Raw genomic sequence first — 17,380 nt, forward strand, 5'->3', positions numbered from 1 at the left:
ACAGAACTGCTTCTCATAAATACTGCTTTCTCCAAGTCTTTTTTTTTTTTTTTTGTCGTAGTCGAGGCTCAAAGAATGTGAGAGTATTTCATAGATTATCTTCTGACAAATGTTTTTTTCGTCAGCAGTCGTTCCCGTTTTGGAACTCTATGTGAGAGACTCAACGAGTGACTGGTCATAATATAGCAACATTAGGTTTGATTGCGTTAGTTTGAAAAACAAGATAAGGTTACTAAGTGATTTATCTGGTGATTAGATATGATTTAACAAAGCACACACTCTGTGGAAGGAACTCTTTGTGGAAGGAGTGTCACCAGTCGCTACAGTTTCCATTAAATATATTTTATGTGTGCTGTTTTAAAAACACCACTTCAGACCGGCATAGGTACGATAAATCAGTTTAATGGGACAGTCTGCTTACTGTGATTTATTTAATGAAAATAATGGTAGCCTCCATACATACCTAAGAGCAACTTGAAAGCACTTACAGGTCCTGAATGTTACCAAACTGGCACTTTTAAAAGCTATTCACCAGATGTACTGCCTTGTAAATCTGCCATTCACTGAAAGCAAATACTGTATCTATTTGCTGCAGACACAAGGCCAACAGTGTACATTATGGAAAAGTGTGCCATCTTAAGTAGTCTCGGCGCTCAACTGGGACAGAAACACGCAACAAATGCGTGCCAAGCATGGCTGGCTTTATGGGGGAACCTTAGGGGGCCCACCCTTCCAAATAAAATGTTGAAATGTGGACAGAAGGACACATCAATCTCAGATCAAGCATCCTAGCAAATTGAACAGTGCTCCCCCATCTCAGTATGTGTAGACCATGTATGTGATGATGTTTGGACAAAAATAGTATGGCATGTCGTCATTTTTAGCCAGACAGCATCAGATACATGGGCTACATGTACAGTAGTAAAACAGAGGGGCGATGTTTTGCTCGCTCGGATGCTTTCTTCAGTGAGATCATTTCAGCAGAGAGGAAGCGGGAGGGCTCGCTCTCACCAAAATCTATCCATAATAAGCCCAATGCATTTCTATGGGCTTTATATGCAGACCTAAGCTTTCCCGCCTGCCTTCCCGCCTTTGGGACAACGACTCTCATTGTTAAGGCAGAGACATGAGAAACTCGTCATTATATATAGATCTCTGGTTTCAGGGCAGCCACTTGCGAATTGGAAAGGAAAGTTGACATGTGCACCCAGCACTGTTCAGATCATGGCTTACCCTACAGTGAATTCATGTTTTGACAAAATTACTCCTGTCTAAATAAAATCATCAAAAATACTTGACCAGACAGCATGACATAGCCACAGAGAATCATTCGCTTCTTTAAAACAAATAGCTGTGGATAGTTTCACAAACGCATAGGCCCATGAAGCCCGCGTGGCAATAGACCTAGCTGATTATTTGCGACTGTCAGTGACAAGCATCTAAAATATGTGTGAAGATAATGTGTCTTGAGTATAATTTTGGCGAAGATATGCCGCAGCTCTCCAGATTTCATGCACTCAGCTCTCCAGAATGCGCTCAGTTGTCTCCCACCAATTCGTGCCCATTCATTGTTTTGTTGTGTGAATTGTTTGCCCTTTGAGTGTTTAGTAGGCCTATGAAGTGTACTTAATCCCGTCATTTGGTGGCTTACAATTCTGTTAATTAGGCTACAGTCAATTACCGTTCTCATTCTTGGAATGGAAACGTTGTTTGCAGAGTACACAACCTGCTACACTTGTGAGAAACACGTTTTGGTTTATTTCATAAACATAAATTACGAGTTTTGTCAATTTTTTTCATTGTCTTTTGTTTGGAGTGCTGCATGTGAGCAATGAGCATGTCTCTGGTTTCTCTGTCCTGATAACATTGATGGAGTGCTCGCCTGAGCACACATAGAAGTAGCCTACCTGCCCTGCGCACAAATGTAGGAAGGTGCCCATTTGGGGACGTCAGCAGCTACTCTTCATGGAGTCCAGCAAAATTAAGGCAGTTGTACATTTTTAAAACATTACCATAAATTCGCAACAGATTTCACAACATGTTAAGTGTGTGCCCTCAGGCCCCTACTCTACTACCACATATCCACAACACCAAATCCATGTGTATGCGTGTGTCTGTGCCTATGTTTTGTCTTGCTTCACAGTCCCCGCTGTTCCATGAGGTGTATTAAAACAATATATGTTATTATTTTGTACTTTATAACTCTTTTTCTCCCCAGTTGGTAGTTAGTCTTGTCCCATCGCTGAAACTCCCGTACGGACTCGGGAAAGGCTAAGGTCGAGAGCCGTGCGTCCTCCAAAACACGACCATACCAAGCTGCACTGCTTCTTGAAACGATGCTTGCTTAACCCGAAAGCCAGCCGCACCAATGTGTCAGAGGAAACGTACAATTGTAAATAAGAGATTGTTCTTAACTGACTTGTCTAGTTAAATAAAGATTTTAAAAAATGTATTTACATCAACAACATAGGAATTGCTACAAAACTTATTTTATAACCAACTTTTGGATCTTTGGTTTTCCTAAGCTACTATATTGTGATCAATATATAAAATGGATTTGGATACTGCTTTCAATCAAATTTCTGCAGAATTAGTAAAGATGTGATTAATACATGTTGATGATTTCATTGCGGTGCTGTTTGTAACTACCCTGGTAGGTTGATTGAAAACCTGAAACAGGTTGCAGGCACTAGTTAAAGTTTGAAGCTTTCTCTTGAGTGGGCAGCCTGATGAAAGCCAGTCAATATTTAAATCACCCAGAAAATATACCTCTCTATTGATATCACATACAAGCCTTTCACACATGCTATCCAGATACTGAGTGTCAGCACTTGGGGTTCTATAGCAGCATCCCACCAGAATGGGCTTTAGGTGAGGCAGGTGAACCTGTAGTCATTTTCCTTCAACGGCATTTAACATTAGATCCTCTCTAAGCTTTACAGGAATATGGTTCTGAATATAAACAGCCACACCTCCACCTTTAGCATTTCTGTATTTTCTGTAGATCTCATAACCATGTATTGCTACCACTGTATCATCAAAGGTATTATCTAAGTGAGTTTCAGATATTGTCAGAATATGAATGTCATCTGTTACTAGCAAATGATTGATTTCATGAACTTGTTTCTTAAGCTACTTATGTTAACATGGGCAATTTGTAATACTTTTCTGGGTATCTTAATCACTTTTCTTGCTTTACTGGGAGGCTTAGCAGAGGTAGACATGCACAGGCTATTTATGTTAGTGCAGGGGGAGCTGCACACAGTGGACTTCCTGCTATGGCACACCACCTCCATGCTAACAATATAACTCTGGTTCATAGGCATATGATTATGAGCTGCTCCTCATAATGTAATTCGACCCCACATGAACCATGACAGTATCAGCCCCCAGTGACTGACGCATAGCCTCGGGAAGCAACCTGTTGATATTATTAACTTTTGTCCCAGGAAAACACAAAGGTACAGGTATATGCCTCACTATCGAACTCCCTATCACAATAGCCAGAATGATCTGGCCTCTCCCGTGTCTCGATGTTGATTACGAGGCCAGAGCCACAGAATTCACCTGAAAAGAAGGCTGCAGAGATGCCGGCTGCGTGCAGGCCACAACAGCCAAAGGGACAGAGCTCTGAACCAGAGAGCACGGCCCAGCGGAGGGTGGCCACGGTGGTCCAGGCTGTGCCCAGGCAATTGATTGACTAGGATAGGGAGAGGTAGCTGAAGGGATATCCACAGCCATGGAGGGAACACCCAAGTCCCTGGCAGAAGACAGCTGGTACAGGTGCTCAAAGTTGTTTGAAAGTCTTAAGTCTGGACACGGGGGAAGAAGGCAGGAGCGCCAAGAATGATTCTTCTTCTTCTTTCTGGTTCCAACACGCATCAATTTACGCTCACCTGGAGTCGAACAATGAGCAGCCATTTTCTGGTTCAAGCTAATGGAGGAGTGCAGTAGCGGACAAGATGCCGATATTCACATGGAATCCTTATTCCCTTCCAGGTGCTTGGTCAAATGTTTCTTTTTTCTTCATGAAGAGTAATAATTATTTCTTTAGCTGCATCAAGATCAATACATTTTTCACAAATGAAGGTATCCATCGGACCTTTCCCCCGTGACAACAGGTCGCTTGCTGTTCCTTGCTACACACCGGCCGGCTGCGTGTTAGCATTTGGTGTAGCCTCTCAGAGCTGTGTCGGGAGTCTATGTAGTCTTGGGGGATACAAAACATACAGTTACAGTATGTACTGGCCAACGGTTGGAGTCACACTCACACGCTGGATGTAAGGACTTAGTTCTACAGTAGTTCTATAGAGACCGTTGTATGAGTTGAGCTCTTGGTAGCCTGGCTCGGTTGTTGGTATCCAGGTACTAAAGCGTCCAGGGTGAAAAAGTTGAATGGAAAAAGTTGAGCGTGGAAAAAACTAAGACGTTGGTAAATGTGTTAAATGAAGAGTTTTGATTGAACCGTTAACAGTAACAAACTAAGTTTGGCAGGTAGCTAAGTCGCAACAAACAGCACAGCAGCATGATAACGCGGAGGTGTGACCTTTTCCCACGTGAGACAGTAAGCTCTATAACATGCTTCGTCATTCCAACAGAAACACGTGCAACAACAGATAGTCTTTTTGGGGGCTTCTGAGGCTTGTGGGCGCCCTAGAGCAAAACAGAGAATGACATCGTGTTCGTGAGAGTCTCAACTTTCAATAGAATGGTCATAATACTTTGTAGCCCAAACCATTCGGACACTACAGGCAGAAGTTAGCAGAAGAGGCTGTACCGACTTTAGACAAGTCTTGTGAGGCTTGTAGGCATCCTAGAACAAAACGGAGAACGCCATCGTGTTCATAAGAGTCTCATATTTCAATAGTGTCCATAAAACTTTGTAGACTGTTTGAACGCTACGGGTGTTTTTGTGAGAAGATAGATTTTCAGGAAGTCTCATGGTCTGACAAACACTATTCTAGCTCTGCCACCTTTCATCGCGGATGCGGAAAGGCAATATTGGCGGATGCGGAGGATTGAAATGCAGCCATTTGCAGAAAAGTCATTAAATACCTGAACATGTTTCCCTTGCACAAAAACAGCTGTCTGTCCAGAGCTCACTGGCGAGAGAACTAGAATACAGGGCCCAGAATACAGTTCCATTTCCTTAGCCGCCAATGGATCACGGTTTATCAATGTGTCTATATGGCAGAGGTTGGTGCTCTCACATTAGTTTAAGTTTTACTTTTAGATTTGTATCATTTTAAGTCAGATTTTTATGATTAACCACTTGACAATGACTTAAAAAAATGAAAAGGTTGTTATTGAAACGAAAATGCACATGTAAAAACCATAATTGGCACGCAGATTGGTAGAAATTGTAGTAAAAGTTGAAAGCTTTCCCCAACTTGAAATGTGTGCACAAGCAAGCGCATGCACACATGGGAAGTCCAGTGAAGAAAACATGCCCCCTATGGAAATCAAATAGCCGTCCAACTGATTCGTTCTGGCGCCGGCCCTTGTGCCAAGGATTTGAAGCAGACTTTTCTCTCTACCTCTCCCTAGCTCCATCTGTTTATGTGAAAACGACCACTCTACTGTAAATAGGCAACATCAAAACGTTTGTGTTCATTTGCCGTGCTTGACACAGCAAATCATCACTGATGTTATCTGCACTCACTCTCATTAGGGTATGGTATAGCCAAGGTGTTTGCCAAGCCTTTCAGCAGTCCTGTCGCTCTTCCCCTTAGTGATCTCAGGGCTCTGTGGCTTCTATTGTAACTGTTTGAAGGAGGCGCTGGAATCCATCCACACATCGTAAAAAGGCCAAGTTTACTGTCGCTGCAGGAACACTTGGTAATACAATACACTCAAATGTTTGCTCTGCCTCTCTTTTACTGTTGTTGCCGAGAGGGGACACGGCTTGGAGTAATGGACCAAGCCCAGGGTTGGCGAAGCAGCTTGGGGTAGGACTGTGGGGTGTGGGATCAAGGGCTCAGCAGAGTGGTGATTAGCGATGGCCCAGGCATGGGTGGTCTGGGCCAGGGAACAAAGACCAGGCCATCTGCTGCCTGCCTGCCTGGAGAGTCTGTGAACCTCTGCTTCCTGGGGCCAACCACTCAAACTAACCCACCACTCAATGTGCACACACAGGTTAATCAACAGGCTAGCTGTGAGGGATGACAACTTTGTCTCCAGTACTCTCATTGCACAACCGTTAAACAAGTCACTCCAGTTTAGATTACATATTTACAGAGGAGCTAAGATTGTGTGCAGCCCACAACAGCCTTTAAGTCACTATATTTTGGATGACAGTCATACCACTAAAACCAGCCATTAGAAAAGTGATGACGTAAACAAAATGTTGCAACCCATCCTTATCTGTGGCTTGGCTGGAGAGATGACCACGCATGTCACACGCAATATACGGTCGATTATCAGTGTAGTTCATGGATGTCTGCAGTTAATATTTGGTTACTTCATTGGATAGCTGACGCAGGTCCATGCAAAATGTTTGTGCCTCTGTGCAAACAGTCACCTTAATGTTGCCATGAATAGACTATGACAACGACATAGAAGTGCATTGGGAATAACCATACTTTTCTTAATGATTCCTCTGCTCTGTCCTTCTCTAGAATTTCCGACCCATTAGCACTGGAGCAATGACCAGTGGTTACAACAGCAGCTACAGCAGGGGGAACAACAGCAGCGGTTACAGCCGAAAACCCTCCTACACTCCCGAGCTGCCGCACCTCAACAACGGCACCTCCAAGCAGTCCAACCATGCGCAGTACAACAACCCAGCCAGCTTGTACGCACACAACAACGGCAGCAACGGAGACAGAGACAGGGTCTTGCCAAAACAAATGAGCGGCCTGAATCTAGGGTCTCCTCACAGGTAAGGCATGTGGAGTGGAAAATCCATTTGTTATCGCGTGGTCTCTCGGATGTGTGATAAATGTGTGTGTTCTCCTAGGCTACAACCTACAGCGCCCAGAGATGTCCTCTGGGCCCTGCTGTTTGTGCTGACTGCACACGTTTCCCCCTCCCAAGGCCTCCCAGGGCCTCACAGTGAAGTTTACCTTGTAGGGTCCCTCCGGAGTGGAGGAAGACCGGGATCAGAAAATATAGATCAGCCGTGCTGATATTCACAGAGCAGTGCTTAATGTTATGCACTATTGGCATAATGGAGCTTGAGGATTCTTTCTGGTGGGTTTTGTGGAAAGACTGAACAGCAAATGGGGTCTATCTCCTGTTTGGACTAGGAATACCAAGGTGGAATGGATGAACCTGCAGCATAGTTTACTTCAATGGAAAAAAAGGACCTGAGACTACAGTCATTTCAAGATATTCTGGTAGATGTACCATGTCAATGTGAATATGTCAGTGTGAGGACCACATTGGAAATAAGTGTTGTATCATGTTTTCATGTGTTGTACTCTAGATCTCAGTACTACTGACTAGGCATCCCCTTTTCCCTTTCCCTTCTTTAAACTGCATTTGTTTTACCCCCAAATCAAGTCACAGCATTCACAAATTAAATCAATGAACAGCGCAGCTGTTGGTCACACTGAATTCAAACTGAAAACAACTTTATTTGTTTGTCTTCGTCTCTTTCAGCCCTGAGCCTCCGATGCGTTCTCCTATGGGACGTAATGGAAACGGTCATAGTTTTGAAGTCACCACAGAGTCAGATGTGTACAAGATGCTGCAAGACACAGAGGAGCCAGTCTCCGCACCCAAACAATCCGGCTCCTTCAAATACCTACAAGGCATATTGGAGGCAGAGGATGGAGGTACCCTTATTTGTTGCTCTATACGAGTCTCCATTCACCCAACAGTTTACCTAAACAACATGCTTGTTTATGTATGTTAAATATATGTTTAAAAATTTGAGCTAAATAGTTTTCTTCTGCAAGTGGAGCATGTGATGTTTTCCAACCACATGACTGTGTGTGCACTGTAGCACGTGTTGTCCCTGAGAGGAGAGGGAGCGTTGGCATAGTTTTCCTTTTATAGGCCGAGAGAGGTGAAAGTCAAATGATAAAGCGGGGGAAGAAAGTTTACCGCAACACAGCCTTATGAAAGACAATAAAACAGAGAAATATGACTTCCTGGTGTTTCTTTCAAACTTTTTTTTGCCGTTTTCCTTAGAAGTAATGCGTTGTGTTTTCGTCAGGGTCGTGGACAGATCTCAACTCTTCAAGGAGAACCCAAACAGACAGGCTTATCCCCAGGAACAAGTCATGCTGTCTGTTGGGGATCATTGAGATGGTTTTGTATCAACACCAGTACCCTGTTATTCTTTGAATTTGGTGCTAGTCACTTGCAGGTGTGAAAAGGGACTAAGGAAGAGCAAAAAGTCAATAACGGTTTTAACAGAATTAGATTCATCGGCACCGATTCGCCTCCTGCACAGTTGTTATTATTTTCACGACCGCAAAAGGCGTCATGGACACTGGGTTTTCGCTTCTGGTGCGATGCTTACACACCTTGGGGCTTATACAAGACTCGCCCTAAAGCTCTGTCTGCCTGTTTCTGGTTGTTGCTCTCCGTCTGTGGGAATGCTTGCATTATCTTCTGCTGAAGGAGTTTTTTTCTCTTTCTCAGCACAGCTTTGACATTTAGACGGAGAGGGGCATTTGACTGCATGCGATATTGTCAATCCTCATCCTTTAAAAGGAAGACGCTCTTGTTTTGAAAATGTCGGCATCCCTGGGATTTCAATGGAGCGCAAACATGAGGCGCTGTTATGATATAGCCCCACAGGCACTGATTTGACCATCTGTGGTGTCAGACAGTGCGAGGGTGAAAACAAGAGGAGTGGAGACGTTTGCATGACGAGATTCCCAGCTTATTATTACACTGAACTCCCCAGCTATACCAATCACTGAAGAATCCACCACTTATAGTGGTCAAAGATACGGTCGAAGACAGAAATCGGAGGGAAGCGATCATGTATTTACAATGTGCTTTACTTTTGAGGATGAGCAGATGTGATGAGCACATTGTACTGCCTGTAGTTGAACCCCCTGTAAGAAAATAAGAAATAAAGACAAGGTTACAGCATGTTTATTTTGTTTGTCTGTTTATCCAGAAATGTGACCCCCATTAGCCATTGCGGGTAGCTATCTGTTTTATAAAAAGCTGCTCTAATAACTAAGATAAATGGGTGGAAACTCCCTTTTTAGTACAGATTAGGGGGATCGCATGCTATGAACTTTATTCATATAGACTTGTCAGTAGTCTTTGTGAATGAAGCTAGTTTAGCCTACTCAAATAACCGGCTCAAAAAGAGAAGGATGCTATGTTTAGCTAGCTGGCTATGGCTATCCAACACGGGAACTCTTCCACGTTAAGGTTTTATTAATTTATTGCCACCGGGCCCCTCCGGTGTAACTGCTAAATTGTTTGCTGCTAACTGTACACTGTACAGCATGATTGTAGCGTGTTAACTAACACATTAGTTCTAATAGGTATGTTGACAACGATGTACGCTGTGTGTAGTATTTACCGATTACGATATGAAGGTTTGGCTTGGAAAGGTTCTCTCACCTGGTCACAGACAGCTGATGTGTTGTGCACAAATCAATTTGTATTTGTCACACGTGCCGAAGACGACAGGTGTAGATCGTAGCGATAAATGCATACTTACAAGCCCTTAAACAACAACAAAATAAGAGATAGGGAAATATTTAGTAAATGAACGAAAATAAATAAACGTACACAATAAAAATAACAATGACAAGGCTATATACTGTGGGTACCGGTACCGAGTCAGTGTGTGGGGATATAGGTAGGTCAAGGTAATTGAAGTTATATGTATAAGTAGGTAGAGGTAAACTGACTATGTGTCTATAATAAACAGTGAGTAGCAGCAGTGTAAAAATAAAAGGGGGGGCGTCAATACAAATATTCCGGTTAGCCATTAATTGTTCACCAGTCTTACGTCTTGGGAGTAGAAGCTGTTAAGGAGCCTTTTGGACCTAGACTTGGTGTTCCGATACCACTTGCCGTATGGTAGCAGAGAGAACCGTCTATGACTTGGGTGGCGGGAGTCATTGACACTCTTTTAGGCCTTCCCCTGACACTGCCTAGTATAGAGGTCCTGGAAGGCAGGAAGTTTGGCCCCAGTGATGTACTGGGCCATATGCACTACCCTCTGTAGTGCCTTATAGTTTGATGCCGAGCATTTGCCATAACAGGCGGTGAAGCAACCGATGGTGCAGCTGTAAAACTTTTTGAGGATCTGGGGACCTCAGATCTTTTCAGTCCCCTGAGGGGGAATAGGCCTTGTTGTGCCCTCTTCATGACTGTCTTGGTGTGTTAGGACCACTCCACTACAGCGCCATTGATGTGAATGGGGGTGTGTTTGGCCGTCCTCTTCCAATAGTCCATTATCGTCTCTTTTGTCTTGCTCACATTTATGGAAAGGAAAGGTTGTTGTCCTGGCACCACACTGTGATCTCCTCCCTATACGCTGTCTCATTGTTGTCGTTGATCGTTGTCTCTTCATCAAACTTAAGGATGGTGCTAGAGTTGTGCCCGGCCACGCAGTCGTGGGTGAACAGGGAGTACAGGGGGGAAATAAGCACGCACCCCTGAGGGGCCCACGTGTTGAGGAACAGCATGGCAGATGTGTTGTTGCCTACCCTTACCACCTGGGGGCGGCCAGTCAGGAAGTCCAGGATGCAGATGCAGTTGCAGAGCGAGGTGTTTAGTACCAGGGTCTTTAGCTCAGTGATGAGCTTTGTGGGCACTATGGTGTTGAACGCTGGGCTGTAGTCACTGAACAGCATTCTCTCATAGGTATTCCTTTTGTCCAGGTGGGAAAGGGCAGTGTGGAGTGCAATAGAGATTGCATCATCTGTGGATCTATTGGGGCGGTATGTGAATTGGATCTAGTGTTTCCAGGATAATGGTGTTGATGTGAGCCATGACCAGCCTTTCAAAGCACTTCATGGCTATAGACGTGAGTACTATGTGGCGGTAGTCATTTAGGCAGGTCACCTTGGCGTTCTTGGGCACAGGCACTTAGTGGTCTGCTTGAAATATGTAGCTATTACATTGTCAGTCAGGGAGAGGTTGAAAATGTCAGTGAAGACACTTGCCTGTTGGTCCACGGATGCTCTGTGTACGCGTCCTGGTAATCTGTCTTGCCCCGCGGCCTTGTGAATGTTGACCTGTTTAAAGGTCTTACTCAAATCTGCTACGGACAGCATGATCACACAGTCATCTGGAACAGATGGTGCTCTTATGCATGCATCAGTGTTGCTTGCCTCAAAGCGAGCATAAAAAGCAATTAACCCGTCTGGTAGGCTAGCGTCACTGGGCAGCTCGCAGCTGGGATTCCTTTTGTAGGCTGTAATAGTTTGCAAGCCCTGCCACACCCGATGAGGGTCAGAGACAGTTTAGTAGGATTCAATCTTAGTTTTGTATACAGTTGAAGTTGGAAGTTTACATACACTTAGGTTGTAGTCATTAACATTTGTTTTTCAACCACTCCACAAATTTCTTGTTAAAACACTATAGTTTTGGCAAGTCAGTTAGGACATCTACTTCGTGCATGACACAAGTAATTTTTCCAACAATTGTTTACAGACAGATTAAGTCACTTATAATTCACTGTTTCACAATTCCAGTGGGTCAGAAGTTTACATACACTAAGTTGACTGTGTCTTTAAACAGCTTGGAAAATTCCAGAAAATGATGTCATGGCTTTAGAAGCTTCTGATTGACTCAAATGATTTTAATTAGCCTATTTGAGGTATACCTGTGGATGTATTTCAAGGCCTACTTTCAAACTCAGTGCCTCTTTGCTTGACATTATAGAAACATCAAAAGAAATCAGCCAAGACCGCAGAAATAAAATTGTAGACCTCCACAAGTCTGGTTCATCCTTCAGAGCAATTTACAAATGCCTGAAGGTACCACATTCCTCTGTACAAACAGTAGTACGCAAGTATAAACACCATGGGACCACGCAGCCATCATACCGCTCAGGAAGGAGATGCGTTCTGTCTCCTAGAGATGAACATACTTTGGTGCGAAAAGTGCAATCAATCAATCCCAGAACAACAGCAAAGGACCTTGTGAAGATGCTGGAGGAAACGGGTACAAAAGTATCTATATCCACAGTAAAACGAGTCCTATATCGACATAACCTGAAAGGCCACTCAGCAAGGAAGAAGCCACTGCTCCACAACCACCATAAAAAAAGCCAGACTATGATTTGCAACTGCACATGGGTACAAAGATTGTACTTTTTGTAGAAATGTCCTCTGGTCTGATGAAACAAAAATAGAACTGTTTGGCCATAATGACCATCGTTATGTTTGGAGGAAAAAGGGGGAAGCTTGCAAGCCGAAGAACACCTTCCCAACCATGAAGCATGTGGTGGGGCAGCAGCATGTTGTGGGGGTGCTTTGCTGCAAGAAAGACTGGTGCACTTCACAAAATAGATGGCATCATGAGAGTGGAAAATTATGTGGATATATTGAAGCAACATCTCAAGACATCAGTCAGGAAGTTTGTTCGCAAATGGGTCTTCAGGAAGCTTGGTCACATGGGTCTTACAAATGGACAATGACCCCAAGCATACTTCCAAAGTTGTGGAAAAATGGCTTAAGGACAACAAAGTCAAGGTATTGGAGTGGCCATCACAAAGCCCTGACCTCAATCCTATAAACAATTTGTGGACAGAACTGAAAAAGTGTGTGCGAGCAAGTAGGCCTACAAACTTGACTCAGTTACACCAGCACTGTGAGGACGAATGGGCCAAAATTCACCCAATTTTATTGTGTGAAGCTTGTGGAAGGCTACCCGAAACATTTGACCCAAGTTAAACAATTTGAAGGTAATGCTATCAAATACTAAGTGAGTATGTAAACTTCTGACCCACTGGGAATGTGATGAAAGAAATAAAAGCTGAAATAAATCATTCTCTCTACTATTATTCTGACATTTCACATTCTTTAAATATAGTGGTGATCCTAACTGACCTAAAACAGGGAATTTTTACTTGGATTAAATGTCAGAAATGGTGAAAAACTGAGTTTAAATGTATTTGGCTGAGGTGTATGTAAACTTCCACTTCAACTGTAGATGCTTTGCCTATTTGATGGTTTGTCTGAGGACATTGAAGAATTTCTTATATGCGTAGCTCTAGCCTGCATGGTGCGGATGTTACCTGTAATCCAGGCTTCTGGTTGGGATATGTACGTACAGTCACTGTGAGGATTATTTCATCGATGTAGTTATTGATGAAGCCTGTGACTTAGGTGGTATACTCCTCAATGCCATTGGATGAATCCCGGAACATATTCCAGTCTGTGCTAGAAAAACCGTCCTGTATCTTAGCGTCCACATCATCTGACCACTTCCATATTGAGCGAGTCACTGGTACTTGCTGCTTTAGTTTTTAATTGTAAGCAGGAATCGGGAGGATAGAATTATTGTCAGATTTTCCAAATGGAGAGAAAGGAGAGCTTTCTTCGTCTCTGTGTGCGGAGTAAAGGTGTCTGGAGGTTTTTTTCCCCTCTGGTTGCATGAGACATGCTGGTAGAAATGAGGTAAAACTGATTTAAGTTTTCTTGCATTAAAGTCCCCAGCTACTAGGAGTGCCGCTTCTGGATGAGCATTTTTTTGTTTGCTTATGGCCTTATATAGCTTGATGAGTACAGTATTAGTGCCAGCATTGGTTTGTGGTGGTAAATAGGCAGCTACGAAAAATATAGATGGAAACTATCTTGGTAGATAGTGTGGTCTACAGCTTCTGATTAAGTAATTTACCTCAGGCGAGGAAAGCCTCAAAACTTCCTTAATATTAGAGATTGCGCACCAGTTGTTATTGACAAATAGACCACCTCCCCTCATATTACCGAAGGTACTGTAGCTGTTCTGTCTTGCCGATCCACAGAAAACCCAGCCAACTGTATATTATCCATGTCATCATTCAGCCACGACTCGGTGAAACGTAAGATATTACCGTTTTGAATGTCCAGTTGGTAGGATAGTCTTGAACAGAGCTCATGGGTCGAGGGAAAATTAGAGTATCATGTGCTAGCCTAAAGCTATCGATGTTACATTGATTTGGGTGAAAGGAATATTAATTACAGTCATCCAATATGCTTTAATCAAAATAAGGCGATGCTCATAATTTCTTTTTTAAACGTCCTCCCTCCACTGGTATAGACTGTACAAGTCTTATGACTAAACCTCCCTTGTACAGTGTTTGTGAGAATCTCATGAGAACTCCTGACTAGAACTTGGAAGAGACTGCAATGATTACTAGATACTTAGTAATACAGTAACCTGGACTCAACCTGAACGTAGTAAATGTAAATCCGGGACACTCCAGTTAGTATGATCCGCTAAGTTTCGTATGGTATGTATTCATTTGTGGCTGTCCATCAACCATTACCTATGATATGTTACGAATTGCAATTATTACAATATTTTATGAATTTCAAATCATACAATATGTTACGAATTTGTACAATATGTTAACGAATTTGCAAAAAGTATGATATGTTATGAATTCCATTTTTTTGTCGCTAACATTTACTAGATGGCTAACATTAGCTAGGCTAGGGGTTAATGGTTAAGGTTAGGGTTAAATTTAGGGCTAGGAGTTAGGTAAAGGGTTAAGGTTAGGGGAGGGGTTAGTGTTAGTTGAGAATTATCTGTTAATTGAATGATTAGAATATTTCGCCCTGAAACATATAATTGTATGGAATTGATTAGAATGTATAAAATCATAATCAATAAATGTGTAGTCCTAGTCAGAATGAGGGTAAAACAATATGTCTTTATGGTATTGTATACATAGACTGTCTGAGCTTGGTGCCGACCTGACTAGAGGTTTGGGAGAGAACGGGGAGTACGTCTCAAGGACAAGGTCACTAATCTCTGTCGGCTGGGTAGTGAGGCAGTGTGTGCGTAGCAGGACATTGTGTGCGTCTGTTTGTGTGTATGTTTGTGTATGTGTGTGTATGGTTGTGTGAATGTGTGGGCGTGAGAAGTCAGTATAAAATGAATTGTTTTGTATTCTTGACTTTAGAACGTTCCCGTGAATAAACTTTTTTGACTATTTTAGCTGGGCCTCCATCTGTTTCATTCGACCAGGATCTTACAAATTCTGGTTTTCGGACTGAGTAATACAATTAAATTGGGTTTATGTACCTTGAGAACAAAATTCTCTTATCAGTTAGCTAACATGCTACAGTGGTTCCTCCTTTAAAAAGTTGCACTGCGGCACACTCATTCTGTGGCACGTCATTTAATTGTCAGACATTTTTTTCTTTTACTGCAAGTTAATCGTAGTTTGACCACCAGAGGGCATCTTTCAGAAGCGTTTGATAGTATTCCGTATTGGCATTACCAGAGAATGTAAAACTTTTTTTGTAATAACATATTAGACGGGATTGATTTTTTTTTAAATGGCTTAATTAATTTGATTAATATTACGGTATTTCTCTTCAGAGGAAAAACAAAATGGAATAGGATGGAATAGAAAATATGGCACTGTACAACGTGACAGTTGGGAGTAGGCTACAGGATTGTAAATTGTTTGCCTTCATTAGACAACTTTGTTCCAATATTTCTGTAAATAAGTGATATTTATTTATTTTATTTTATTTTCATAGTAATTCGTTATGGATCCATAACTAAATCAACATCTGCATTTTGAAAAATTATTTTTTATCATTATTTTATTAACGAAATGTAGTTGCAAAGTTACTAAAAGTACTAAGTAGTTGTAAAGTTGCTAATGCTAAAGATAAGATTCAAACATGCAACCTTTGGGTTGCTAGACATTTGCGTTATACGTCTACCCATCCCCCCCGACCAACCACCCTACTTCCATTTTTGCCTTAAGTAAGCATCTGTCTCATGTAACCATACCAAATATAACATATACTAATTTGAGTGTCCCGGATTTACATTTACTATGTTACGTCTAGGCTATGAGACCAGGCTGAATACAGCGATTATTACAGTAAAAATAGACCCCGTTATTACTCCAACCTTTTAAACGGTCACAGCATTAGTGTTTAAGTGTTGGAGAGATGTAAACTTCTTTGTGCCAGATAGTTCACCAGTGTGATGGGTAGGCCATGCCAGAGCCAGAGGCAGTGGCGTGCTGGGTCAATGGAGCCTGCTGGCACGTCATCACTCCATGGTTCAGGGAGAGTGTGATTGTGGCACTCTGGTGTGATGATGATCTGCTCCTTAATGTGAAATATTTGCTCTGCCAGGCAGCTGCCTCTCTCTCCTCTCCTAATTGATGTGTTCCTGCTGTGTGCCAGGATCTCACATCAGCCCTGGCATCCCTGAAATGTGACTGGAGGGAGATAGATAGGGAGTGAGAGGTAGAGATAGGGAAAGGAAGATAGAGGTACGGGGAGGGGGAGCGAGAGAGAGGGGAGGGTATGGTAGTGAGAGAAAGAGGTAGAGAGGCTGACAGCGTGTGAGCACCACCCTGGCCCTCTGCCTGTACCCCTGCCATGCCCTCTGAGGTTAACACACACCAGTGAAGGGAGTGCTTACTGCACCTGCATTGCTTGCTGTTTGGGGTTTTAGGCTGGGTTTCTGTACAGCACTTTGAGATATCAGCTGATGTACGAAGGGCTATATAAATACATTTTAAAAAATGAATTTGAATTTGAGTGATGTCTCTGTTGTGGACAGTAGCTGACCTTGGTGCCGCCCTGAGCCAAGTGTGAACACCATTCATTCTTCATGCTTCATGCTTTCACCCATGGCTGACTGCTGCCTTTCTAGCTTTCATATTCTGGTATAGGGTGAAGTTGCCCCTAAATCTTGGGTCAGTTTTGCATTTTATCCAACTGATATCGTAGATTAGGATTGGGGGACAGGAAGCTGATCCTAGATCTGTACCCAGAGGAAACATCTCCCCGGTGGAACTAAGTTGATTTACAATATCTAAACATGTCTTAACTGCGCTATATATGTTGAATAAATAATAATGCTAATTATAAAAATGTGTTGTTTTTTAAAAACTGAGGTGTTGTGTTATTTTGTGTGTCTGTGTCCACAGGTGTGTCCCCTACTGACATGTCTGGAGTGAGAGGCCTTAGGTCCCCGGACCGATCCCCAATCCCTAAACTGGGCAGCCCCATCCCCGGCCACATGGGCCCCATGCCCGGCCTACAGAAACTCCCCCAGTGCACGCGCTGTGGCAACGGCATAGTGTAAGTCATAAAAAACAGAGATGACGCTGCACACTAGGAGTGTGTCACAAATGGCACCGCAGTCCCTATATAATGCACTACTTTTGACCATAGACTACAGGTGATACAGGGTGCCATTTGGGATGCTATCTAGTCCTGCTCCAACAGGCCCAAGCTAATAACAGAGAGGGAAAATGATCTCC

General features: G+C 42.9%; 1 protein-coding gene across 1 annotated transcript in view; it reads left to right on the forward strand.

Annotated features, from left to right (window-relative positions):
• LOC115105274 (PDZ and LIM domain protein 4-like) overlaps positions 1-17,380 on the forward strand; it is a 66,356-nt gene that overhangs the window by 45,344 nt on the left and 3,632 nt on the right. Inside the window, exons 4-6 of the mRNA XM_029627091.2 lie at positions 6,618-6,880; positions 7,603-7,778; positions 17,045-17,198. Of these exons, the coding sequence (XP_029482951.1) occupies positions 6,618-6,880; positions 7,603-7,778; positions 17,045-17,198 (593 nt within the window). The remainder of the gene's footprint in view (positions 1-6,617; positions 6,881-7,602; positions 7,779-17,044; positions 17,199-17,380) is intronic.

Source organism: Oncorhynchus nerka, linkage group LG22, assembly GCF_034236695.1.
Source record: "Oncorhynchus nerka isolate Pitt River linkage group LG22, Oner_Uvic_2.0, whole genome shotgun sequence".
In the NCBI taxonomy this organism is placed as follows: Eukaryota; Metazoa; Chordata; class Actinopteri; order Salmoniformes; family Salmonidae; genus Oncorhynchus; species Oncorhynchus nerka.